Source organism: Neoarius graeffei, chromosome 27 (assembly GCF_027579695.1).
Source record: "Neoarius graeffei isolate fNeoGra1 chromosome 27, fNeoGra1.pri, whole genome shotgun sequence".
NCBI classification, from domain to species: domain Eukaryota; kingdom Metazoa; phylum Chordata; class Actinopteri; order Siluriformes; family Ariidae; genus Neoarius; species Neoarius graeffei.
Genome location: NC_083595.1, coordinates 41,897,681 through 41,925,535, shown reverse-complemented (window position 1 = coordinate 41,925,535; position 27,855 = coordinate 41,897,681). Strand labels below are relative to the sequence as shown.

Below are 27,855 nucleotides of genomic sequence, written 5' to 3'. Positions count from 1 at the left end.
GGCTCAGCCGCGTTTGTAGTGGAAAAGCGGCATATTTCACCTAAACAGCTAGTCATTCATGACTAAAGATCGTGAGCTCGCGTCTTACTGTCAATTATCAAGATGTTGTCAAAGAAAAGGAAAGTTGATAAAGAATCGAAGCTTTCAGGAAAAGCAGACGAAAGCCTACTGTTTTGGGAAGGTACGAGTAAAGCCCTATTCGCACGGGATAAGTATTACCTGTGGACCTCTGGTAATTTGGAATACTTGCAGAGAATGTCTGAGTTCTTAGTCCCATGCGAATGCGCCATGTCCGTAATTTGCCAAGTAATAATTCCGCCGCGAATTACCTACTGTGTTTCAGCAAAACACAGACGTCCAGTGGTAATACAAGTCCCGTGTGAATGCGCATGTCTGTGTTTGTAATTATTAAACGCGCGTCTCTTGTACTTTTCTGGAGTGAATAATGGAGGACACGGGCGAAATTTTGATAAACAGCATTTCAGGGGCAAGTGGTAGTAGGCCTATCCCGTATTTGAACCAGATAAGCATTTTGAACTCCTGCCTACTAGTGTTGTGACGTTCGCGAACGAACCGATTCTTTTGAACGGCTCCTAGGCATGAACGATGAGAACCGAGTCTCGAGCTGGGGGAGCCGTTCTTTCTGTCGTTCTTTTTCTGTACTGTGTTTCAGATGAAAAAGCTTTTGCCCAAGGACAAGAAGTAGGCTAAACACCATTTGCCTTTTATTTATTCAAGTTTTATCTGTTTGCCTACTAGTTCAAATTGTTTTGTATATAGTTTATAATGTTGTTGTGTGATATTAATGATAATATTGTGGGAAAACTACTTTGCACGGACGTTCATTTAATTTATTCTATCGTCATTTTGTTTGTTCTATTTTTGTGTATTTTATTTATTTATCTGTTTGTCTAGTTGTATCTATTTTTCTAATAATAATATATTTTTTTGCATTAATAGTTTGTTTTTTCCTATTAAAATAATCTTGTGTTCTTGTTATAATTTTATCTATTTATCTGACTGTTTAGTTGTATCTATTTTTGTTACAATTTCAATATTTTTAATATAGAAAGTTTGTTTTTTTCTATTAAAATGTTCTTGTGTGATAACTAGTTCGTGTTATATTTATTGTAGTTGTATCTATTTTGTATCTCAGACTTAAATATTTTTGTAAAACAAGTGTTTTTCTATAAAATATTCTTGCGTTCTTGGTAACTATGTTCTTGAGTGGGTTCTTTTTTTTTTTACAGAAAAGCCGTTCTGCATGGACATTCATTGAAGCCCTCATTGTTTTTTTAATGGTTATTTCAGGGTTCCTACACATTTTCAAATTTAAAATTCCAGACTTTTTCCATACTCAAATTCTCAGGTTTGGAGACTTCAGCGAACAAACAACTACTCATATATTTAAAAGAATTACTTGAAAATCAAACAGGTACTCACATTATGACATACCACCAAAATGCATACCATATTTAGCTTGGCCTAAAATTTGCATCAGTGCCCTGTTTTTTGTCATAAATATATATACACATTACACAAAATACAGGATGCCACTCTGACGCACACGTATCTGATGCACACTTCAAGACATTAAAACACAGGTGTGTGAAGATGTCAAGCACATACAGGATGTCCCGAAAATGTATACACACTTTTAATCACTGTAAAGTACTGTATGTGTTTATTAAAATCCATGTAATTTTCAAAGAGTAATAGAATTTACAGACATTTTATTATTTAGTCACCGCCTGTTCTCAAACTGACATCCATTCTGGTCCAGTCGCTGCTGACAACGCAAATCACATTCAATTCTCTTGGTATTTTTGGACATTCACTTTCAGTGACTGTTGCAGGTCTCATAGCGTAGACTATAAACATCAGTTAGAGGCAGTGATAAAACAATAAAGTGATGTCTGTAAATTCTATTACACCTTGAAAATGAAATGAATTTTAATAAACGCCTACTTCACAATGATTCAAAGTGTGTATACATTTTTTCGGGACACCCTGTATGTTGTGCGCACACAGAAGTTTACTGAAGCTTCTAATTTGAAAACCGTCATTATGGCATTTTTTGTATTTACTATTGTGTTTTATGAAGGCCCTGTGTTAGTTCCACTGTAGATCACATTTTGTCCACATACCAAGAGATGGCAGACGTGGCCGAGACGTGGCCACCCTAACCAGTATGTAATGGCTGCAGTGCCCTTGAGCAAGGCATTTAACCCCACATTGCTCCAGGTTGTAACCATGTTGTACCCTGTAATAACTGTAAGTGGCTTTGGATAAAAGCGACAACTAAATGTAATGTAATTATAATAATAATGTAATAGCAGCATTGTTCAGTTTATATGTATGTTTGCGTACACAGCCTTCATATTTTTGTTGGCAGTTTTTTTTTGTCTTGGGTCGCTTGTTTTCAGGGTCCATGTGCCTTATTTTTCTAGCAAATTCTGGCAACACTGCCAAATAAGCCATAAGCATTTTTACACTGACTGGAGCTATGATGTGTGTTCACGCGTGTTCAAGAGGCGTTTTGTAGCAGGGGGTTTTCCTGCGTCTTGTCCAAAGTCTTGCAAGAAGCAAGCAGGTTCAGGAGGTGTGGCGGAGCGCATGCCAGTACAACAGAACACCCGTTTCCCTCCCTCCGCATTTCAACACATTTCTTTGGCAAAATTCAACTGAATGTCGGAATGTTGAGCTTCATTTTGCTATGTAGCGGCAAAGGTCTGGAAACACAAATATTTCTCCATACCCTAATTTCCATTTTCCATACTTTTCCAGACCTGGAAAATACTAAAATCAAATTCCATACTGCGTAGGAACCCTGTTATTTATGAGCGTTTAGGGGTTACAATAATGTAAGTCTAGGTTGCTTTATATAAAAGGTATGTCCAGAAATATTGATGTCACTGTCTAAGCAGAGGGATCTGGCTTCTTTAGACGCTGTCTTCTTAAAACTGAATAAATATTTAAAAAGAGCCAAATGAGCCAGTCTTTTGAACGGCTCTTTTCAAAGAACGGATCACAAAGATGCGGATCCCATCAAAGAGCCAAAAATCCCATCTCTACTGTCTACAAGACGAAACAGGATGCTGTGAACTTACGACACATCCGGTCACAATGTCTGTAAATTCAGTGAATTACAGACTTTTGCTTATCCCGTCCGAATGCGCCACACAATAACACAGAGGTGCGGGGGTAATTGCGAATTACCAGAGGTCTATAGGTAATACTTATTCCGTGCGAATCGTACTTAAGCCAACTTGTTTAGTTTGCTCACAGCTCTGCTCACTGAATCTCTCCCTCTCTCTCTCTCCCCCACACAGTCTACCTCTCCCACAAAGTCTCTCTCCCAGAGTACCCCCCACAGTCTACCTCTCCCCCCTCTCCCAAAGTCCCTCTCTTTTTCTCTCTCCCACGCAAAGCCTCTCTCATGCCCCTTTTCCACCAAAGCAGTTCCAGGGCTGGTTCGGGGCCAGTGCTTAGTTTGGAACCGGGTTTTCTGTTTCCACTGACAAAGAACTGGCTCTGGGGCCAGAAAAACCGGTTCCAGGCTAGCACCAACTCTCTGCTGGGCCAGAAGAAAGAACCGCTTACGTCAGCGGGGGGGGGCGGAGCTGTTAAGACCAACAACAAGACCGCAAAAGATCGCCATTTTTAAGCGACGAGAAGCAGCAGCTGTACAAACGCGAAGTCAGCCATTATTATTATTGTTGTTGTTGCTGCTGCTGCTTCCGTGTTGTTTTTGCTTCGATTTTCGCGCCAAGGTTTATGCAAGCGTAGTGACGTAACTGACGTATACAGCATCGTAACTGACGTATAAAGCAACGTAATGACGTGGCTTCCCTTAGCACCGCGAGCTATAGAAAAGCAAACTGGTTCTCAGCTGGCTCGCGAGTTGAACAAGTTGTGAACCAGCACCAGCCCCGAATCAGCCCTGGAACTGATTTGGTGGAAAAGGGGTAACAGAGTCTCTCGCTCATAGAGTCCCTCCGTCTCTCACTCACACACAGGCTCGCTCTCTCTCACTCACACACACACACACAAAGTCCCCCTCACTCACACAGTCCCTCTCTCTCACACAAACACAAAGTCCCTCTCTCTCATACACACACAAAGTCCCTCAATCTCACACACACAAAGTCCCTCAATCTCACACACACACAGTCCCCCTCTCTCACACACACACAGTCCCTCTCTCTCACACACACAATCCCTCTCTCTCACACAAAGTCCCCCTCTCTCACACGCGCACGGTCCCCCTCTCTCTCTCTCGCGCGCGCGCGGTCCCCCCCCCCTCGCGCACGCACGGTCCCCCCCCCCCCTCGCGCGCGCGCACGGTCCCCCCCCCCCCTCTCGCGCGCGCGCACGGTCCCCCTCTCTCTCTCGCGCGCGCGCACGGTCCCCCTCTCTCGCGCGCGCGCGCACGGTCCGCCTCTCTCTCGCGCGCGCGCACGGTCCCCCTCTCTCTCGCGCGCGCGCACGGTCCGCCTCTCTCTCGCGCGCGCGCACGGTCCCCCTCTCTCTCTCGCGCGTGCGCACGGTCCCCCTCTCTCTCGCGCGCGCGCGCACGGTCCCCCTCTCTCTCGCGCGCGCGCGCACGGTCCCCCTCTCTCTCTCGCGCGCGCACGCGCACGGTCCCCCTCTCTCTCTCTCGCGCGCGCGCACGGTCCCCCTCTCTCTCGCGCACACGGTCCCCCTCTCTCGCACACGGTCCCCCCCTCTCGCACACGGTCCCCCCCTCTCTCTCTCGCGCACACGGTCCCCCCCTCTCTCTCTCGCGCACACGGTCCCCCTCTCTCGCGCGCACACGGTCCCCCTCTCTCGCGCGCACACGGTCCCCCCTCTCTCTCTCGCACACGGTCCCCCTCTCTCGCACACGGTCCCCCCCTCTCGCACACGGTCCCCCCCTCTCACACACGGTCCCCCCCTCTCGCACACGGTCCCCCCCCTCTCTCTCGCGCACACGGTCCCCCTCTCTCGCGCGCAGCGCGCACGGTCCCCCTCTCTCTCTCGCGCGTGCGCACGGTCCCCCTCTCTCTCGCGCGCGCGCGCACGGTCCCCCTCTCTCTCTTGCGCGCGCGCACGGTCCCCCTCTCTCTCTTGCGCGCGCACGCGCACGGTCCCCCTCTCTCTCTCTCGCGCGCGCGCACGGTCCCCCTCTCTCTCTCGCACACGGTCCCCCTCTCTCGCACACGGTCCCCCCCTCTCGCACACGGTCCCCCCCTCTCTCTCTCGCGCACACGGTCCCCCCCTCTCTCTCTCGCGCACACGGTCCCCCTCTCTCGCGCGCACACGGTCCCCCCTCTCTCGCGCGCACACGGTCCCCCTCTCTCTCTCGCACACGGTCCCCCTCTCTCGCACACGGTCCCCCCCTCTCGCACACGGTCCCCCCCTCTCACACACGGTCCCCCCCTCTCTCTCTCGCACACGGTCCCCCCCTCTCTCTCGCGCACACGGTCCCCCTCTCTCGCACACGGTCCCCCTCTCTCGCGCGCACACGGTCCCCCTCTCTCGCGCGCACACGGTCCCCCCCCCTCTCTCTCGCACACGGTCCCCAACTCTCTCGCTCGCACACGGTCCCCCTCTCTCGCGCGCACACGGTCCCCCTCTCTCTCTCGCACACGGTCCCCCTCTCTCGCGCGCACACGGTCCCCCTCTCTCTCTCGCACACGGTCCCCCCCTCTCTCTCTCGCACACGGTCCCCCCCTCTCTCTCTCGCACACGGTCCCCCCCTCTCTCTCGCGCACACGGTCCCCCCTCTCTCTCGCGCACACGGTCCCCCTCTCTCGCGCGCACACGGTCCCCCCTCTCTCGCGCGCACACGGTCCCCCTCTCTCGCGCGCACACGGTCCCCCTCTCTCTCTCGCACACGGTCCCCCTCTCTCGCACACGGTCCCCCCCTCTCTCTCGCGCACACGGTCCCCCTCTCTCGCGCGCACACGGTCCCCCTCTCTCTCTCGCACACGGTCCCCCTCTCTCGCACACGGTCCCCCCCTCTCGCACACGGTCCCCCCCTCTCTCTCTCTCGCACACGGTCCCCCTCTCTCTCTCGCACACGGTCCCCCTCTCTCGCGCGCACACGGTCCCCCTCTCTCTCTCGCACACGGTCCCCCCCTCTCTCTCTCGCACACGGTCCCCCCCTCTCTCTCGCGCACACGGTCCCCCTCTCTCGCGCGCACACGGTCCCCCTCTCTCGCGCGCACACGGTCCCCCTCTCTCGCGCGCACACGGTCCCCCTCTCTCTCTCGCACACGGTCCCCCTCTCTCGCACACGGTCCCCCTCTCTCGCACACGGTCCCCCCCTCTCGCACACGGTCCCCCTCTCTCGCGCGCACACGGTCCCCCCCTCTCTCTCTCGCACACGGTCCCCCCCTCTCTCTCTCGCACACGGTCCCCCCCTCTCTCTCGCGCACACTGTCCCCCTCTCTCGCGCGCACACGGTCCCCCTCTCTCGCGCGCACACGGTCCCCCTCTCTCGCGCGCACACGGTCCCCCTCTCTCTCTCGCACACGGTCCCCCTCTCTCTCTCGCACACGGTCCCCCCCTCTCGCACACGGTCCCCCCCCCTCTCTCTCGCACACGGTCCCCCCCTCTCTCTCTCGCACACGGTCCCCCTCTCTCGCGCGCACACGGTCCCCCTCTCTCGCGCGCACACGGTCCCCCTCTCTCTCTCGCACACGGTCCCCCCCTCTCTCTCTCGCACACGGTCCCCCCCTCTCTCGCGCGCACACGGTCCCCCTCTCTCGCGCGCACACGGTCCCCCTCTCTCGCGCGCACACGGTCCCCCTCTCTCTCTCGCACACGGTCCCCCTCTCTCGCACACGGTCCCCCCCTCTCGCACACGGTCCCCCTCTCTCGCGCGCACACGGTCCCCCTCTCTCGCGCGCACACGGTCCCCCTCTCTCGCGCGCACACGGTCCCCCTCTCTCGCGCGCACACGGTCCCCCTCTCTCGCGCGCACACGGTCCCCCTCTCTCGCGCGCACACGGTCCCCCTCTCTCTCTCGCACACGGTCCCCCCTCTCTCGCACACGGTCCCCCTCTCTCGCACACGGTCCCCCCCTCTCTCTCGCACACGGTCCCCCCCTCTCTCTCTCGCACACGGTCCCCCTCTCTCGCGCGCACACGGTCCCCCTCTCTCTCTCGCACACGGTCCCCCTCTCTCGCGCGCACACGGTCCCCCCCTCTCTCGCGCGCACACGGTCCCCCTCTCTCGCGCGCACACGGTCCCCCTCTCTCGCGCGCACACGGTCCCCCTCTCTCTCTCGCACACGGTCCCCCTCTCTCGCACACGGTCCCCCTCTCTCGCACACGGTCCCCCCCTCTCTCTCGCACACGGTCCCCCCCTCTCTCTCTCGCACACGGTCCCCCTCTCTCGCGCGCACACGGTCCCCCTCTCTCTCTCGCACACGGTCCCCCTCTCTCGCGCGCACAACGGTCCCCCTCTCTCTCTCGCACACGGTCCCCCCCTCTCTCGCGCGCACACGGTCCCCCTCTCTCGCGCGCACACGGTCCCCCTCTCTCGCGCGCACACGGTCCCCCTCTCTCTCTCGCACACGGTCCCCCTCTCTCTCTCGCACACGGTCCCCCTCTCTCGCACACGGTCCCCCCCTCTCGCACACGGTCCCCCCCTCTCGCGCGCACACGGTCCCCCCCTCTCTCTCTCGCACACGGTCCCCCCCTCTCTCTCTCGCACACGGTCCCCCCCCCTCTCTCTCTCGCACACGGTCCCCCCCCCTCTCTCTCGCGCACACGGGCCCCCTCTCTCTCGCGCGCGCACACGGTCCCCCTCTCTCTCTCGCGCACACGGTCCCCCTCTCTCTCTCGCGCACACGGTCCCCCTCTCTCGCGCGCACACGGTCCCCCCCTCTCTCTCGCACACGGTCCCCCCCCTCTCTCTCTCGCACACGGTCCCCCCCCTCTCTCTCTCGCACACGGTCCCCCCCTCTCTCTCTCGCACACGGTCCCCCCCTCTCTCTCGCGCACACGGTCCCCCTCTCTCGCGCGCACACGGTCCCCCTCTCTTGCGCGCACACGGTCCCCCCCTCTCTCTCTCGCACACGGTCCCCCCCCTCTCTCTCTCGCGCACGGTCCCCCTCTCTCGCGCGCACGGTCCCCCTCTCTCGCGCGCACACGGTCCCCCTCTCTCGCGCGCGCACACGGTCCCCCTCTCTCGCACACGGTCCCCCCCTCTCTCGCGCGCACACGGTCCCCCTCTCTCGCACACGGTCCCCCCCTCTCTCGCGCGCACACGGTCCCCCTCTCTCGCGCGCACACGGTCCCCCTCTCTCGCGCGCACACGGTCCCCCTCTCTCGCGCGCACACGGTCCCCCTCTCTCGCACACGGTCCCCCTCTCTCGCACACGGTCCCCCTCTCTCGCACACGGTCCCCCCCTCTCGCGCGCACACGGTCCCCCCCTCTCGCGCGCACACGGTCCCCCCCTCTCTCTCTCGCACACGGTCCCCCCCCCTCTCTCTCTCGCACACGGTCACCCCCCCTCTCTCTCGCGCACACGGGCCCCCTCTCTCTCGCGCGCGCACACGGTCCCCCTCTCTCTCTCGCGCACCACGGTCCCCCCTCTCTCTCTCGCGCACACGGTCCCCCTCTCTCGCGCGCACACGGTCCCCCTCTCTCGCGCGCACACGGTCCCCCCTCTCTCTCTCGCACACGGTCCCCCCCCTCTCTCTCTCGCACACGGTCCCCCCCCTCTCTCTCTCGCACACGGTCCCCCCCCCTCTCTCTCTCGCACACGGTCCCCCCCCTCTCTCTCTCGCACACGGTCCCCCCCCTCTCTCTCTCGCACACGGTCCCCCTCTCTCGCGCGCACACGGTCCCCCTCTCTCGCGCGCGCACACGGTCCCCCTCTCTCTCTCGCACACGGTCCCCCTCTCTCTCGCACACGGTCCCCCTCTCTCTCGCACACGGTCCCCCCCCTCTCTCTCTCGCACACGGTCCCCCTCTCTCGCGCGCGCACACGGTCCCCCTCTCTCTCTCGCACACGGTCCCCCCCTCTCTCTCTCGCACACGGTCCCCCTCTCTCGCGCGCACACGGTCCCCCTCTCTCGCGCGCACACGGTCCCCCCTCTCTCGCGCGCACACGGTCCCCCCCCTCTCTCTCGCACACGGTCCCCCCCCTCTCTCTCTCGCACACGGTCCCCCCCTCTCTCTCTCGCACACGGTCCCCCCCCTCTCTCTCTCGCACACGGTCCCCCCCTCTCTCTCTCGCACACGGTCCCCCCCTCTCTCTCGCGCACACGGTCCCCCTCTCTCTCTCGCGCACGGTCCCCCCCCTCTCTCTCTCGCGCACGGTCCCCCCCTCTCTCTCGCGCGCACGGTCCCCCTCTCTCTCTCGCGCACGGTCCCCCCCTCTCTCTCTCGCGCACGGTCCCCCTCTCTCTCGCGCACGGTCCCCCTCTCTCGCGCGCACGGTCCCCCTCTCGCGCGCGCACGGTCCCCCTCTCTCGCGCGCGCACACGGTCCCCCTCTCTCGCGCGCGCACACGGTCCCCCTCTCTCGCGCGCGCACACGGTCCCCCTCTCTCTCGCGCGCACACGGTCCCCCTCTCTCTCGCGCGCGCACACGGTCCCCCTCTCTCTCGCGCGCGCACACGGTCCCCCTCTCTCGCGCGCGCACACGGTCCCCCTCTCTCGCGCGCGCACACGGTCCCCCCTCTCTCGCGCGCGCACACGGTCCCCCTCTCTCGCGCGCGCACACGGTCCCCCTCTCTCGCGCACACGGTCCCCCTCTCTCGCGCGCACACGGTCCCCCTCTCTCTCTCGCGCACGGTCCCCCCCCCTCTCTCTCTCGCGCACGGTCCCCCTCTCTCGCGCGCACGGTCCCCCCTCTCGCGCGCGCACGGTCCCCCCTCTCTCGCGCGCGCACACGGTCCCCCTCTCTCGCGCGCGCACACGGTCCCCCTCTCTCGCGCGCGCACACGGTCCCCCCTCTCTCGCGCGCGCACACGGTCCCCCTCTCTCGCGCGCGCACACACGGTCCCCCTCTCTCGCGCGCGCACACGGTCCCCCTCTCTCGCGCGCGCACACGGTCCCCCTCTCTCGCGCGCGCACACGGTCCCCCTCTCTCGCGCGCGCACACGGTCCCCCTCTCTCGCGCGCGCACACGGTCCCCCTCTCTCGCGCGCGCACACGGTCCCCCTCTCTCGCGCGCGCACACGGTCCCCCTCTCTCGCGCGCGCACACGGTCCCCCTCTCTCGCGCGCGCACACGGTCCCCCTCTCTCGCGCGCGCACACGGTCCCCCCTCTCTCGCGCGCGCACACGGTCCCCCTCTCTCGCGCGCGCACACGGTCCCCCTCTCTCTCTCGCACACGGTCCCCCTCTCTCTCGCACACGGTCCCCCTCTCTCTCGCACACGGTCCCCCCCTCTCTCTCTCGCACACGGTCCCCCTCTCTCGCGCGCGCACACGGTCCCCCTCTCTCTCTCGCACACGGTCCCCCCCTCTCTCTCTCGCACACGGTCCCCCTCTCTCGCGCGCACACGGTCCCCCTCTCTCGCGCGCACACGGTCCCCCTCTCTCGCGCGCACACGGTCCCCCCCTCTCTCTCGCACACGGTCCCCCCCCTCTCTCTCTCGCACACGGTCCCCCCCTCTCTCTCTCGCACACGGTCCCCCCCTCTCTCTCTCGCACACGGTCCCCCCCTCTCTCTCTCGCACACGGTCCCCCCCTCTCTCTCGCGCACACGGTCCCCCTCTCTCTCTCGCGCACGGTCCCCCCCCTCTCTCTCTCGCGCACGGTCCCCCCCTCTCTCTCGCGCGCACGGTCCCCCTCTCTCTCTCGCGCACGGTCCCCCCCTCTCTCTCTCGCGCACGGTCCCCCTCTCTCTCGCGCACGGTCCCCCTCTCTCGCGCGCACGGTCCCCCTCTCTCGCGCGCACGGTCCCCCTCTCTCGCGCGCGCACGGTCCCCCTCTCTCGCGCGCGCACACGGTCCCCCTCTCTCGCGCGCGCACACGGTCCCCCTCTCTCGCGCGCGCACACGGTCCCCCTCTCTCGCGCGCGCACACGGTCCCCCTCTCTCGCGCGCGCACACGGTCCCCCTCTCTCGCGCGCGCACACGGTCCCCCTCTCTCTCGCGCGCACACGGTCCCCCTCTCTCTCGCGCGCGCACACGGTCCCCCTCTCTCGCGCGCGCACACGGTCCCCCTCTCTCGCGCGCGCACACGGTCCCCCTCTCTCGCGCGCGCACACGGTCCCCCTCTCTCGCGCGCGCACACGGTCCCCCTCTCTCGCGCGCGCACACGGTCCCCCTCTCTCGCGCGCGCACACGGTCCCCCTCTCTCGCGCGCGCACACGGTCCCCCTCTCTCGCGCGCGCACGGTCCCCCTCTCTCTCTCGCGCACGGTCCCCCCCCTCTCTCTCTCGCGCACGGTCCCCCTCTCTCTCGCGCACGGTCCCCCTCTCGCGCGCGCACGGTCCCCCTCTCTCGCGCGCGCACACGGTCCCCCTCTCTCGCGCGCGCACACGGTCCCCCTCTCTCGCGCGCGCACACGGTCCCCCTCTCTCGCGCGCGCACACGGTCCCCCTCTCTCGCGCGCGCACACACGGTCCCCCTCTCTCGCGCGCGCACACACGGTCCCCCTCTCTCGCGCGCGCACACGGTCCCCCTCTCTCGCGCGCGCACACGGTCCCCCTCTCTCGCGCGCGCACACGGTCCCCCTCTCTCGCGCGCGCACACGGTCCCCCTCTCTCGCGCGCGCACACGGTCCCCCTCTCTCGCGCGCGCACACGGTCCCCCTCTCTCGCGCGCGCACACGGTCCCCCTCTCTCGCGCGCGCACACGGTCCCCCTCTCTCGCGCGCGCACACGGTCCCCCTCTCTCGCGCGCGCACACGGTCCCCCTCTCTCGCGCGCGCACACGGTCCCCCTCTCTCGCGCGCGCACACGGTCCCCCTCTCTCGCGCGCGCACACGGTCCCCCTCTCTCGCGCGCGCACACGGTCCCCCTCTCTCGCGCGCGCACACGGTCCCCCTCTCTCGCGCGCGCACACGGTCCCCCTCTCTCGCGCGCACACAGTCCCCCTCTCTCGCGCGCACACAGTCCCCCTCTCTCGCGCGCACACAGTCCCCCTCTCTCGCGTGCACACAGACTACGTTTACATGCACATCCAAATCGAGCTGCTGTCGGTAATCGAGCTGAAGGTCCCAGCAGGGTGCCAGAGAAATTCAATCGTACATGCACACAACTGAAATCGGGCTATTGTGTGAGGTGCATTGTGCACCCGAGCCACAGGTGGCGCAACACGCCCCATCATGTTGGTACACTTCCGGTTGTCATCATGAAGACCTATTCAAGAGTGTAAACAAAGTTATCAGTTCCGTGTTCTCTATTGCGCGTTTTTCTCCCGTCCATGAATTTTAATATATTCAACTCCTTAAGCTGAATGAGCATGAACTCTGTCTCCTCATTGCTCCAGAAGTGCACGTTTCTGCTTGCCTGTGGCAGTGGGGGCGTGGTCAAGCGCCGGTCTGTGACAGGAGGGCGGAGCCAGGGAAGGTGAGTGTCAGAATCACTTCACCTGACGGTAATTAACCTGTGTTTGTGTGTCTTCCCAGTAACCGCGCCCTATTTAAGGAGGCAGAGGGGACAGCTCATCCCGGGACTAGAACACAGCGAGCGCGCGTGTGTTTCTCTCAAGAATAAAAGTAGGCTGTTAAACTGAAAAGTCTGACAATAAAAAGCCTATTAGTACCAGAAGCTTTGTCCTGCCGTCCTCTGTGCTCCACCCACACTTCAGAGAGCTCTACATCGCCATTTTCTCTTCTCCGTTTGTTCCTCCTGACCTCTTCTGCTGCTCGCTACTACTGTTGTCATGCCGACCGAGGCTGTTGTGTTTCCCGCTTGTGGTCTCGTCACTCCCGGAAGTAGCTCGACAACTAGCTCGATAGGGTATACATGCACAAAGTAGCTCAGCAGAAATCGCATAAACTAGGTCGTGTAGCTCGATTCGGAGAAATAAAGTTCGGTTCAATTTCAGCCGAATTAAGGTGTATACATGGCATTTTGAACTTCGATTTCAGTCGAGCAACAGCAGAAATTCGATTCTCTCTATGTGCATGTAAACGTAGTGAATGTCCCCCTCTATCGCGCACACAAAGTCCCCCTCTCTCGCGCACACACAGTCCCCCTCTCTCGCGCACACACAGTCCCCCTCTCTCTCTCAAAGTCCCTCTCTCTCAAAGTCCCTCTCTCACACACACACACACACACACACACACACACACAAAGTCCCTCTTTCTCTCTCACAAAGTCCCTCCCTCACACACACTTTTTACTGCCACACACTTTTTGAATGCTGAGGACAGGCAAGTTCTTTTACTGAATGTAAATTCTTTACTGCACTTGTTTTCATTCATGTTACTGTATGTAAAATATTAAACATCTAATAAAACACACCGGAATAACCTTGAATATACTGGGAATGAATGAATGAAATGAAACATGTTTGTTAGTTGAATTTTAAAGCTGTTCCTATTGAAACCTAATTGGGTCATTCTATGAAATCGGTGCCTTTTCCACATTGCAATTCTTAAAAAAATAATTTAAGATAAGCTATTTTTTAAGATACTCATTAAATATGTGACGACAGAGCCACAAAAAAATGTATTTTCCCACCTCGTGCATAAATTCCCGTTAATATTATCCTTTTTATTGTGAACCAGGTGTCATGTGTTTTACCACACTGTAATGGACAAGGTGAACTAAATTTGAAGCATAATGCATATATTAATTTCAAATCATCTTATATTTTCCTCTCACATAAATGTCCATAATATGATATTAGAAACTGCAAGTTCGGTTTTTAATCAGATATTTATGTAATTTATATTTCTATCTCGGTGGCACGGTGGTGTAGTGGTTAGCGCTGTTGCCTCACAGCAAGAAGGTTCGAGCCCCGTGGCCGGCGAGGGCCTTTCTGTGCGAAGTCTGCATGTTCTCCCCGTGTCCGCGTGGGTTTCCTCCGGGTGCTCCGGTTTCCCCCACAGTCCAAAGACATGCAGGTTAGGTTAACTGGTGACTCTAAATTGACCGTAGGTGTGAATGTGAGTGTGAATGGTTGTCTGTGTCTATGTGTCGGCCCTGTGATGACCTGGCGACTTGTCCAGGGTGTACCCCGCCTTTCACCCGTAGTCAGCTGGGATAGGCTCCAGCTTGCCTGTGACCCTGTCGAACAAGATAAAGCGGCTAGAGATAATGAGATGAGATATTTCTATCTCCATAACATGAATTCTCAGTGTTTTTTAATTGGTGTTTTAACAATATTGGCCATTTTACCCCATACTGTGAAATGAAAGTTACATTTGTTAATAGGCTTATTTTATCACATTATGATAAAACAATTATTTTGGGGATATTTCACAGCATTTCCATGAATTTAAACAAAAAACACATTGTTACAGGGTGGTAAATCATGTTACAGAGTGGTAAGTCCTGCTTTGGGACTGTGCTGTAATAGGACAAAGAGAGACTGAGACAAAGCTTCTTTCCTCAAACCATTCACTTCTTAAACTCCTCCTAATGATTGGACTACTCACACACACACACCTTCTTATTTGCACTTTTGGCACTGGCCATTCATTACATTACATGTGACACAAAAGTGTCTATATGTATACATCCTTGAATCCTGAAACCTTGAATATTGAGAACATCATCTGAACCTAACCATTTCTAATGAATTTCAAACTCAACCTTGAAGGTCCTGCCTGCTCCCTCTCGGCATTTTGTGGTTGGAAAACCTCAGGGCTCTCAGGAGGGCTGTCAAAAGCTTTCATCCTATCCTTTGCCTGCTTTCTTCTTGCATTCTGTTCTCTCCACTTTTTTCTTAGCTGTCGCTGGTCCCTCTCATTCAGATCTCTGATGAGTAACTTCTTCCCTGTTTCTACATCTCGTCTCCATTTCTGCCGTTCTTTTTCTAGATACTGCTGCCTCCTCACAGGATCAGCATTGCGGCGGGCACGAAATAATTGTTGCCGTTCTGCATTGCTCATTGGGGCCATGATCATCTGCAAATTAACATTAAATTATGAAAATTATGATTAATGATAAGTTTAAAGAGGGACAACTCATAACTGGTTGTTAGATTTTGTTTACATAAAAACGCAGCATTCAAACTATCTGGCTGGTATGAACTCACTGCTAATGACTCACTGAAGCTTTGATTGTATTCCCAGTGATCTTAATAAATAAATAAATAAATAAATAAATAAATAGGTTTCTGTACTTATAATAGTATGTAAATCCCTAAATATAGATACAACATTTGAATGAAATATCCGTAACGCAACATCAGCTGATAAGGCACGTCACCAATCGACATCTGGTGACTGTTTCTGAAGAAGGCGGGAGATTCTCGCCGAAACTGTTAATGAGGTAACAAGCTTAAAAAAAAAAAATCCTTGTCTAAGAAACGAACTTAAAATAACATCTGAATGAATTATAATCTTAATGCCACTGACAAGCCCTCATATGTTCCCTTTACCACCCTGTAACAATACAAAGTGTTAAAGGGTGGTATGTTACAGGGTGGTAAATTTCACCTCAGAATGACCTCAGCTAGTTCTGATAATAACTAGCATAGCTAACAAGTGTACAATCCAGTTTACAAATCTCTCTATTTTCCTTAAAAGCTGAAAAAAACAAGAATTTTTTTATAGTTTCCCTGTCTATTATGCGTTACAGGGTGGTAAGTTTAAGCTTAACGGACCCTATCTAACTACCAAAAAGAGCAAATAAATCATATCAAATTGTGTGGGAACTTGCCTGCTTGGGATCCTGACTTTGGCCAAGGGTTTGAGTGATGTCATCAGCTTCCTGTGATGTCACTTAAAAAGACACTGTCTTTCTAACAGCCAAAACGTGTAAGCGTTACAGGGTGGTATGTAAAATTGTGGGACGAGCATAAATTGTGATTTTTAGATAATAAATGATACTTTTATTCTAAACAAAACTATTGTATTTTACGAAGGATGTAATTTTATTCATGAAATTAATAAAAATTGTTTGAAAAATGTATATATTTATGTAAATATGTTAAGTGCAAATTCCATACGAGACTTCCCGGACATGGGAAAATAGGTTGTGTATATGATAAAAAGATGAAAAAAATGTAGGATTTTTGTTTACAGTGACAGTAAAACATGCATTGTGTAATTCACAACACTTAAATAAACAGTTTCGTTCATTTGAAATACATTTTCACAATTTCTGACATTTTTTTTTAGAGGTCATGAAATTATGCGGACACAAAAGGCACCGGTTTCATAGATTGACCCAATTACGTTTTTACTGCCACACTGTTGATGACTGGCGGTTTAAAGTCTTAATTGCGCTCATTTTCATGTTTCAATGTCAAAAAATATCAAACAAAAAGTTGGAAATGGAACCAAATGAAATGAATGGGAAATTAGCCTGCACGTTGTTTAAAACTTCTTGAATAACCTGATAATTTTCATGCAGATTTCATGGCTGCCCTTTTGAACTGGATGTTCAGTGATCATTTGGCCCTCGACGACCCAGAAATCTGCTGATGTGGCCCTCGGTGAAAAGCAGCTTCACAACTCAGGCAAAATATTACATCTAAAGGCATCTGTGCACGAGTTTATTTCCTAAAACAAGATCACAGCAAGAAATATTACCTGTAAAACCGTATCTCAGAGCCTTTAACGAATCGGTTTGTGCATCCGAGGGCTGAGCAAGCAATCGGCATGGTGTTAAAGCTTCAGAGGCAAATAACAAATCATCTAACTCAAAAACATTTAATAAAAATGCAGATATTTAGCGAGTTCTAATATAAATAATAACACTTAACCAACATGCACGAGCATCTGCAAACACAACCAGGGCAACCTTGCGCTTTTTACAGATTAGTTACACCGCCCTCTAGTGGCTGGAGTATATTACACACTAATAAGGGTCCTCCAGGAAAAACAAAATATTTTATTAAACAGTATGGCAAATTACTACACAAACCAAGCACAGATTAGCATCGCTATTTAAGTGTGAATTTTAATTATATTTTCATAGAGCCTTGTGTCTCCGATATGTTTGTTTATTGACTTTTATTGTGAAGTCGGAGAAACCGGAAGTAGATCATGTGTATGTAAATAAATGGATTTTGCAGGTATAAGGCATCACAAAATCTTAAACGTTAAGGGAAAACTCTGGAATTTTCCATGGAGCGGTTTGAACAGGATTTAGTTGAGGCTCTGAGAGATGTTGTGAAAGCCGGAAGTTGGCAATGTGTTGGAGAAGCAGCTAAGTTCAAGTCACAATGCACCAAGTAGGAACCGTGTTAATGGATGAATGAATGAATGGATGGATGGACATTTTAAATTGTCAATAAATAAATATTACTTTGCTTATAATCTGTTTAAGGTTGTACTCTGATGATGGAGAGCATATTGTTGTTGTGCGGACAGAAGACGGACGGTTTTGGGCGATGGATTCATCCTGCCCACATGAAGGTGTGTTTTCACAAACAACAGAAGAGAGAGACTTTTAAGATGACTTTTTATTTTTATAATAATAACAGCCACCATTTCACAAACTCAACATACAGTCTCTACTGAGACAGACGCTATTCGAGTCTTGATTCTGATTGGTCAGAAGGAAGCTCTGACAGTAGTTCCGGCTGCCAGGTTTGTATTAATGCGCTCATGCTAATAGGTTGTCGTTTCTATAGTAACAGCTCATTCACAGGGACTTGTATGTAGGATGCGCTACACAATCTAGTCCTAATAGCCTAATAAATGGATTAAAATAAATTGGTATAAATATGCAGGTGGTGTAGTGGTTAGCGCTGTCGCCTCACAGCAAGAAGGTCCGGGTTCGAGCCCGGTGGCCGGCGAGGGCCTTTCTGTGTGGAGTTTGCATGTTCTCCCTGTGGGTTTCCTCCGGGTGCTCCGGTTTCCCCCACAGTCCAAAGACATGCAGGTTAGGTTAACTGGTGACTCTAAATTGACCGTAGGTGTGAATGTGAGTGTGAATGGTTGTCTGTGTCTATGTGTCAGCCCTGTGATGACCTGGCGACTTGTCCAGGGTGTACCCCGCCTTTCGCCCGTAGTCAGCTGGGATAGGCTCCAGCTTGCCTGCGACCCTGTAGAACAGGATAAAGCGGCTAGAGATAATGAGATGAGATGAGAAATATGCAGGTGAATAGGGCGGCACGGTGGTGTAGTGGTTAGCGCTGTCGCCTCACAGCAAGAAGGTCCTGGGTTCGAGCCCAGCAGCCGATGGGGGCCTTTCTGTGTGGAGTTTGCATGTTCTCACCGTGTCCGCGTGGGCTTCCTCTGGGTATTCCACTTTCACTGACAGTCCAAAGACATGCAGGTTAGGTTAATTGGTGGCTCTAAATTGACCGTAGGTGTGAATGTGAGTGTGAATGGTTGTTTATCTGTATGTGTCAGCCCTGCGATGACCTTTCGACTTGTCCAGGGTGTACCCCGCCTCTCGGCCATAGTCAGCTGGGATAGGCTCCAGCTTGCCCACGACCCCATACAGGATAAGCGGCTATGGATAATAGATGAATGTATGAATTCTGGAGATCTTACATGTTCTTAAACACCCAACAATGCTAGTTTGTTGACTTTCCCTGTGGAGTTTATACTGATTTAAAGCCACTTGATGGCGTGCACAAATGACCTGGCGACTTGTCCAGGGCGTACCCCGCCTCTCACCCATAGTCAGCTGGGATAGGCTCCAACTTGCCCGTGACCCTGTAGGACAGGATAAGCAGCTACAGATAATGGATGGATGGATGCAGGTGAATATAGAAAATATCGTGCACTGATTGGTCGAAAATTCAGACTATTTCTTGATAATCACCTCGAGTGACTCAGCAAAATGGTGGCCCATTGCTTTGTCACCATACGTGAGGAAGAATTGCAAATTATCGAAGAAAATGCTGTTCCTAAAAGCACTAAAGATGCTACGGAGTTTGGCCTAAAACTATTCAAAGGTAAGGTGGAATTGTGATTTATTTTATCGATTTCAAAACAATGTAATTTATGTGAGTCGGCGTAAATAAGTGATAAGTCTGCGCTTTGATATTTGCATGCTGCTTTTGAAGTTTGAAAAAAATTAATTTTTAAAAATACAATTTATTATTTAATAATCACCTGTGTATTTATATTAAAACAATTATTCCCCAAAGGCTCAGTGAATATCGGGGAATAATAACCGAGATGAAGTTGAGGTGTGTGTAATATATATACCAGCTGGCAGGTCCGTATCGTGAAATACCATGACCGAGGTCTTGAAAATACTGACCGAGGCCTCTGGGCCGAGGTCAGTATTTTCAAGGCCGAGGTCACGGTATTTCACAATACGGACCGACCTTAAGCTGGTAAATAATATATTAATTTTTTTCTTTACCAAATTCTAACAGAAAATGAGAGCACCTGAAAGGGAAAACCATATTTAGAACAAACCTGCTACAAGCTCATCAAAAACCTGTTTGACAAGCTTTGTCAGCTCTGAATTTTTCAAAAATAAAAAACTTGATCTCAGCGACACAAAACCAGGTGCTTTCATCATCTTATCTCATTATCTCTAGCCGCTTTATCCTTCTACAGGGTTGCAGGCAAGCTGGAGCCTATCCCAGCTGACTACGGGCGAAAGGCGGGGTACACCCTGGACAAGTCGCCAGGTCATCACAGGGCTGACACATAGACACAGACAACCATTCACACTCACATTCACACCTACGGTCAATTTAGAGTCACCAGTTAACCTAACCTGCATGTCTTTGGACTGTGGGGGAAACCGGAGCACCCGGAGGAAACCCACGCGGACACGGGGAGAACATGCAAACTCCGCACAGAAAGGCCCTCGCCGGCCCCGGGGCTCGAACCCAGGACCTTCTTGCTGTGAGGCGACAGCGCTAACCACTACACTACCGTGCCGCCCTTGCTTTCATCATAGTAAATAATATACATTTATTTCATCTTCATCAGGGTAGTAAAACTCGCTTTCGCTGTGAACGCTGTCGTTATCACCATCCATGCTGTAAAATTAATGCTATTATACTGAGAAATGCGAAAATAAATGTTGACAAAAAATTGCTACGTTTGTTGTTGTTGTGAATGAGCGAGTCTCCAAAGGTCCGTAACTGGGGTCCGGATTGTAGGATTCCGGACCGCTCGCGAGCCAATCAGAGCGCACGATTTGATGGAAACCGGACCGTGAAAAAAAATCAATATCACACTCAAGGTCATGCTGTTGTACAGAACATCATTAAGGCTGTGATTCGGTTGAAGATAATCACGGCTGTGCTGATATTCAGTACAACAGCATGACCTTGAATATGATGTTACTTTTATACAACAGTTCTACAAACAGGAAATTAATGTCAAGTAAGTGACATTTCAGACACAATATGGCCAAATGTTCTGTTTATTTTTGCTCCGTTAGCAGAACTAGATCTCAAAGAAGCCACACTCGCGTTAAAGCCCGTCAGCTAGCTGGCTAGCTAGCTCGTCTTGATTTATATTAGAGCTACATTCCCATTTAAGCCGTTCCCTCTGGTAAAATTTAGCGTCCCTTCTGTTTCTTCTTTCATATGTTAAGAAAAAGTTATACAACCCCTGGCAAAAAGTATGGAATCACCAGTCTTGAATGAGCACTCATTCACACGTTTTATTCTGTAGAACAAACTCAGATCACAAACATGATACAATAATAAAGTCATTCCAAAGTGCACCTTCTTGGCCTTCAGAAACACTAAAAGAAATGAAGAAAAAGCATTGTGGAAGTCAGTAAATGTTACTTTTATAGACCAAGCACAGGGAAAAAAATATGGAATCACTCAATTCTGAGGAAAAAAATATGGAATCATGAAAAACAGACAAAAGAACATTCAAAACACATCACTAGTACTTAATTGCACCACCTCTGGCTTTTATAACAGCTTGCAGTCTCTTAGGCATGGACTTGAGTGACAAACAGTATTCTTCATCAATCTGGTGCCAACTCTCTTTGATTGCAGTTGCCAGATCAGCTTTGCAGGCCGGAGCCTTGTCGTGGACCATTTTTTTCAATTTCCACCACAAGTTTTCTATTGGGTTGAGATCTGGACTATTTGCAGGCCATGACATTGACTGGATGTGTCTTTCACCAAGGAATGCTTTCACAGTTTTTGCTCTAAGGCACGATGCATTGTCATCTTGGAAAATTATTTCATCATCCCCAAACATCTTTTCAATGGAAGGGATAAGAAAGCTGTCCAAAATGTCAATGTAAACCTGTGCATTTATTGAAGAAGTAACTACAGCCATCTCCCCAGTGCCTTTGCCTGACATGCAGCCCCATATCATCAGGGATTGTGGAAATTTGGATGTTTTCTTCAGGCAGTCCTCTTCATAAATCTCACTGGAACGGCACCAAATAAAAGTTCCATCATCATCACCTTGTTCAATGCAGATTCGTGATTCATCACTGAAGATAACTTTCATCCAGTCATCCACAGTCCATGATTGCTTCTCCTTAGCCCATTGTAGTCTTGTTCTTTTCTGTTTAGGTGTCAATGATGGTTTTCTTTTAGCTTTCCTATATGAAAATCCCATTTCCTTTAGGCGATTTCTCACGGTTCGGTCACATACTTGTACATTGACTCCGGCTTCCTCCCATTTATGCTTCATTTGTTTTGTTGTACTTTTTTCGGTTTTCAAGACATATGGCCTTAAGTTTTTTGTCTTGACGCTTTGATGTCTTCCTTGGTCTACCAGTACGCTTGGCTTTAAAAACCTTCCCATGCTGTTTGTACTTGGTCCATATCTTAGATACAGCTGACTGTGAACAGCCCACATCTTTGGCAACCATGCGTGAAGAGTTAAGGCCCGGTCCCACTGCACTTACGGATGCAAAGAGGATGTAAAACGTAAAAAAATCTTTGCCATCCGTTGGAAAACGCTATGCATCCGTTGTGTACTCATTGCATACGTGCTTCATACGCTCTATCCATCGAGCATCCGTCCACTGTGATTTCATCCGCGCAAAAAGTTTTGAGCTGCACAAAACTTTTAGAACGGATGAACTTTCCGCCGTGTACGATGTAAATCCGCGACATATACGAGCAACAAACGTTCTATGTCCGTTATCATCCGTTAAACGTCTGCTGTATCCTCTCTGCATCCTCTGGGCATCCTCGCAACTCACATCCGCTGCAGCTGAAAACGGAAAGAGGGAGGAAAGATAAGGTACATGAAACGTCTATTCATCGTTAGTAGCACGGAAATAGAAAGGATGTAAGCGTATGCATCTCGTATATAAAGTATTCAAAACGGACAAAGCGTTTATATCTGGGATGTATCTCGTATATTTAGGATGTCTGGAGTATGTCTAGAGTATGTAGAAGGACACCTAGCGGACAATCGATATTTTGTATAAAAAGGGGGAGAAAATCATCTAGTAGTAGAGATGTATCGATGTAGCCGCCAGCACGTCTTTCCGCTTTATGCTGACGGCGTGCGTGCTGCATCCCTTTATATCCGCGGAGCAGACGCAATTCATACCCCCCGCATGCGCAGTGAACGGTCTGCATCCGATATACATCCGCACAACATCCCCTTTGTTTCCGTTAGGCGTACGTGATGCATCCCCTTCATCCGCTATGCATCCGCTCTTTCTGCTATGCGTCCGCTTCTCAGTTATCACCGGTAACCCCTTCGGAGCGGTCATCCACTTCCATCCGCTTTCATCCGCTAGGCTTCCTATGAATATGCGTTTAACATCCCCGCTATATACTACCCACGTCCGTTCTTTTCCGTTCTGTTTTCGCCAATTTTGTCCATTTCTGGAGCGGATGAAAACGGATAGAGCCACCCCCGAAATTTTGCTCGTCCGCTGTGTCCTTTTTGCATATGTTTTGTGTCCATCGGCCAGTGGGACCGGGCCTTTACCTTCTTTAACAAGTTTGACAATCCTCTCTTTTGTTTCAAGAGACATCTCTCTTGTTGGAGCCATGATTCTTGCCAATCCACTTGGTCCAGCAGCCCTCCAAGGTGTGATAACTGCGCTGTTTCTAACTGCAGACTAACGAGCAGATCTAATCTGAGGCAGGTGTCAATTTAGGGAAAGGAAAGTGACTGGGTGAGTCCTTATTTTCTACCTGAAAATTGAGTGATTCCATATTTTTTTCCTCAGAATTGAGTGATTCCATATTTTTTTCCCTGTGCTTGGTCTATAAAAGTAACATTTGCTGACTATCACAATGTATTTTCTTCGTTTATTTTAGTGTTTCTGAAGGCCAAGAAGGTGCACTTTGGAATGACTTTATTATTGTATCATGTTTGTGATCTCAGTTTGTTCTACAGAATAAAACGTCTGAATGAGTGCTCATCCAAGACTGGTGATTCCATACTTTTTGCCAGGGGTTGTATTCCTGAAAAGTATCGATTGCCGTATGCGCTAATGACGTCACTGATACTACAGTAGTACCTGAACTAGGAAGTGGAATTTTATGTGGCAAATACAGACAGGTAGAGAGAGAGATACACACAGTGAAAAGTCCCAGTGCTGTTATAGTAAATGTTATCAGTCATGGAACATCGCTCAACCAATCAAATTAGTGGACCTGAACTAACTGTTGTATAAAAACATATGTCATTTAACACAGATAAACATTAATCATTGATATGGTGACGTTTTCTATCAGGAGACATTTGTGGAAGGAGTCTCCAGTGTTAGTCCTTTCTTTTCCTCCATAAAAAAAAGTCTTCGGCTCTCCAGTGGCACCCAGAGATCGCTAGTTCGAATCCCGTTGATGCCACAGCCATCCGTGGCCAGGAGCCTAAGAGAACATTGGCCTGCGCTCTCAGGGAAGGGTCAATTATGTGTCATGCTTGTGGAAGTGAGCAGATAGCACTTTCCTCCGAGCGTGTTAGGCCGGCCTGTAATGTTGCATAAGTTCAAAAAGATACAGATGGCTGGTGTCGTGTGATAGGGGAGACCTGTCTAGTGGGTAGGAATTAGCTATATCTAAATTAGGGAGGGAAAAAAATCTTCAGGACAGAGCTTTGTAGTTTCTTGGTAATATGAAAGTTGCATTATTAACTTCGAGGGGGGGGAATAAAGGCTGTAGTGTTAGTAAAAACAGAAACTAACTTGTCTCAGACGGCCCGCAATACTAAATTTTACACTAAAATTGTAACTGATGGTGAATTGCTCTTGTATAAAAGGAATTTTTAAAAGGGGGGGTGGCGGCACGGTGGTGTAGTGGTTAGCTACACTATCACCTCACAGCAAGAAGGTTCTGGGTTCGAGCCCAGCAGCCGACGAGGGCCTTTCTGTGTGGAGTTTGTATGTTCTCCCAGTGTCTGCGTGGGTTTCCTCCAGGTGCTTCGGTTTCTCCCGCAGTCCAAAGACATGCAGTTAGGTTAACGTGGGGTGACCTTGGGCTGAAGTGCCCTTGAGCAAGGTACCTAACCCCTAACTGCTCCCCGGGCACTATAGTATGGCTGCCCACTGCTCTGGTTGTGTGTGTGTGTGTGTGTGCTCACTGTTTCAGATGGGTTAAATGCAGAGAATGAATCTCACTGTGCTTGAGTGTGCATGTAATAAATAAAGATTTGTTGTTCTTCTTCTAATAAAACCCTATGGGATGTGCTGTTATAGGAAAATTAACAACAACTGGTTTGTAATAGTTATATATTATTTTCTGACAACAGCAAGCCTTGTTTCATTTTCTTGCATTAAGATTATCCATCACCATTACAAAATAATGAGCCTGCAATACATAACTTATTTGAAAAAGTCTAAATTGTTGATTATTTAGCTTTAATTATGTAAATACTAATCTGTGACTGCTAAACTGTCCATCATTGTACCATTTACAAGGTGGGTAGCTGTTGAGGTGACGCAAAAATGTCTCTGTCGCCATCTAGTGGCCACCTGCAATAAAAACTTGTATGAACAAATGAAGTACTTGGGATTCGAACTTTAAAATTCAGGTCACAGTTGCAGTAATTCCATCAGTCCTGACAGTTTCCTTAGCATTAATATCCTTTCCAAACTTTTTCTTAACAACAAATGCGTTTTATAGCCGTTATTAAATGATCGTTATCAGAGTGGGTTAAGCCAGGGACAGTAAAAAGTACAAGCTTTTGAGTTGTATGGTCTCAGCTCCAGAATCATTGATTTTTCACCAAGTTGTGTCTACTGCCAAGTCATTAATTCATCTAGAAAGTATCTCTGACTGCTTTCTGGTCTTCTAAAAGCTGTTTAGGCTGCAGGATTTGGGCCAAATTTGGCTCTAAACTAGGGTCTAAATGTGACCAATGATTACTGGCATGGGCGGCATGGTGGTGTAGTGGTTAGCGCTGTCGCCTCACAGCAAGAAGGTCCGGGTTCGAGCCCCGTGGCCGGCGAGGGCCTTTCTGTGTGGAGTTTGCATGTTCTCCCCGTGTCCGCGTGGGTTTCCTCCGGGTGCTCCGGTTTCCCCCACAGTCCAAAGACATGCAGGCTAGGTTAACTGGTGACTCTAAATTGACCGTAGGTGTGAATGTGAATGGTTGTCTGTGTCTATGTGTCAGCCCTGTGATGACCTGGCGACTTGTCCAGGGTGTACCCTGCCTTTCGCCCGTAGTCAGCTGGGATAGGCTCCAGTTTGCCTGCGACCCTGTAGAACAGGATAAAGCGGCTAGAGATAATGAGATGAGATGAGATCACTGGCATCACTGCACACTCAGAGCAGGGGATGTCCGAGTCAGAAACAGCGTCCTTGAGATGGTCACTACCAGGCAATAAGCATAGCTGATATCCTCCTTCAGCTTCTACAAGTTTCAGAGCTCAGCTGAACATCAGTATGGTTATTTTTGTGTATTCACTCAAGCGTGTATTCACTCATGATCTATGGGAAGATCTTCCCCAAGACTGTAATGAATAATGTGTGGTATTTTGAGGGAAACCCACTCAACCACACTAGTGGCGTATTAGCCACAGGTGTACTAGTTGGCTAGATGGGGAGGAGTTTCCAACGTTCAGAGAAGAAAACACAGAATGAGAAACCATGAGAGTACAACTACAAAGTGTTGTACAGGCTAGTTATGGTAGCAGGAAATCTAATGTAAAATAAGCATAGTCACTGAGGCAGAACATTAGGAGAGGTCGCTATCCCCAGTTTTGTACAACACGTCAACTGGGGCTCTGACAGTTGTCTCAAGCTGTTGAACAGAGAGCATATGCAGTCCAAAATATGTATGAGGCAACAAAAAGAAAGGGAAAGATGACCATGACAACAGCGTTTATTGCAAGTACTGATCATTTTGCACTATTCGTACACACCAGGTGTTTCCTTACCGTCCTTGACAGTTAAGACAGCTGAAATACTTTAAAATAGTTACAGTACGCCAGAACAAGCGAATAGGGCAAATTGTGCATTCCTAAGAGCTGCTCAGGCTTTCAGGGGTCGTCTTGATGAAGGAGATTTATTTATTTACTGATAAAGGCTTTCATTTTGTTGACAGGGGGTCCACTTGACCAAGGAGACATTGAAGACCTTGGAGATGGCAAACTAGCACTAATATGCCCATGGCACTATTTTGATTTTAGCCTGGAGACAGGTTCATCCTCCACAGGACTGCAGGTAGATTTCCGTAACGAAACGGTCAGTGTACTGACCGAATTGTTTCTGACGTTATTTCAAATTCTTTCACAGAATCAAGTCTATGATGTCAGAGTAGTGGATGGAAAACTGTATATAAATACACAAAGTAGCTTGTCTCTCTATCCAGTCCCTGTGACGAAGAAGGCAAATCAAGGTGAGTGAGCACAGGTTTTTTTTTTTTGGGGGGGGGGGCAGGGATTTATACACTCAGTTGCCAGTGGCATGTACTGATATCTATTGGCAATGCATTAATATATCGTTATATTATATGGACACGAGTGTTTTACTGGGAAATACACCACTCGTATTTTTCATATGAACTACATCCGGGACATGGAGATCCAAAACCGTGATATAAATCTCTGTCGGTCACTCGTGAGGAAATCGATGAATTGTTTTGATAAATTTGGGGACTTTTAGTTTGTGAATGTGTCTATATAATACAACCCCGATTCCAAAAAAGTTGGGACAAAGTACAAATTGTAAATAAAAACGGAATGCAATGATGTGGAAGTTTCAAAATTCCATATTTTATTCAGAATAAAACATAAATGACATATCAAATGTTTAAACTGAGAAAATGTATCATTTAAAGAGAAAAATTAGGTGATTTTTTTAAATTTCATGACAACACCACATCTCAAAAAAGTTGGGACAAGGCCATGTTTACCACTGTGGGACATCCCCTTTTCTCTTTACAACAGTCTGTAAACGTCTGGGGACTGAGGAGACAAGTTGCTCAAGTTTAGGGATAGGAATGTTAACCCATTCTTGTCTAATGTAGGATTCTAGTTGCTCAACTGTCTTAGGTCTTTTTTGTCGTATCTTCCGTTTTATGATGCGCCAAATGTTTTCTATGGGTGAAAGATCTGGACTGCAGGCTGGCCAGTTCAGTACCCGGACCCTTCTTCTACGCAGCCATAATGCTGTAATTGATGCAGTATGTGGTTTGGCATTGTCATGTTGGAAAATGCAAGGTCTTCCCTGAAAGAGACGTCGTCTGGATGGGAGCATATGTTGCTCTAGAACCTGGATATACCTTTCAGCATTGATGGTGTCTTTCCAGATGTGTAAGCTGCCCATGCCACACGCACTAATGCAACCCTATACCATCAGAGATGCAGGCTTCTGAACTGAGCGCTGATAACAACTTGGGTCGTCCTTCTCCTCTTTAGTCCGAATGACACGGCGTCCCTGATTTCCATAAAGAACTTCAAATTTTGATTCG

The 27,855-nt window shown here is 50.8% G+C and overlaps 2 protein-coding genes across 3 annotated transcripts in view; one reads left to right on the top strand and one right to left on the bottom strand.

Annotated features, from left to right (window-relative positions):
• Positions 1–16,879, bottom strand: part of arl14ep (ADP-ribosylation factor-like 14 effector protein) — a 32,519-nt gene extending 15,640 nt beyond the window's left edge. Inside the window, exon 1 of one of the 2 annotated variants that reach the window (XM_060911225.1) lies at positions 16,663–16,879. In XM_060911225.1, coding sequence (XP_060767208.1) covers positions 16,663–16,733 — 71 coding nt within the window. In that variant the 5' untranslated portion in view covers positions 16,734–16,879. Of the gene's footprint in view, positions 1–14,716; positions 15,040–16,662 lie in introns of those variants that run through there. The other variant, XM_060911224.1, reaches the window with a different exon arrangement.
• A 234-nt stretch (positions 16,880–17,113) lies between these two features.
• The window catches only part of si:ch73-314g15.3 (uncharacterized protein LOC368688 homolog), a 33,868-nt gene continuing 23,126 nt past the window's right edge, over positions 17,114–27,855 (top strand). Inside the window, exons 1-4 of the mRNA XM_060912084.1 lie at positions 17,114–17,306; positions 17,402–17,490; positions 26,488–26,606; positions 26,679–26,781. Coding sequence (XP_060768067.1) covers positions 17,200–17,306; positions 17,402–17,490; positions 26,488–26,606; positions 26,679–26,781 — 418 coding nt within the window. The 5' untranslated portion in view covers positions 17,114–17,199. The remainder of the gene's footprint in view (positions 17,307–17,401; positions 17,491–26,487; positions 26,607–26,678; positions 26,782–27,855) is intronic.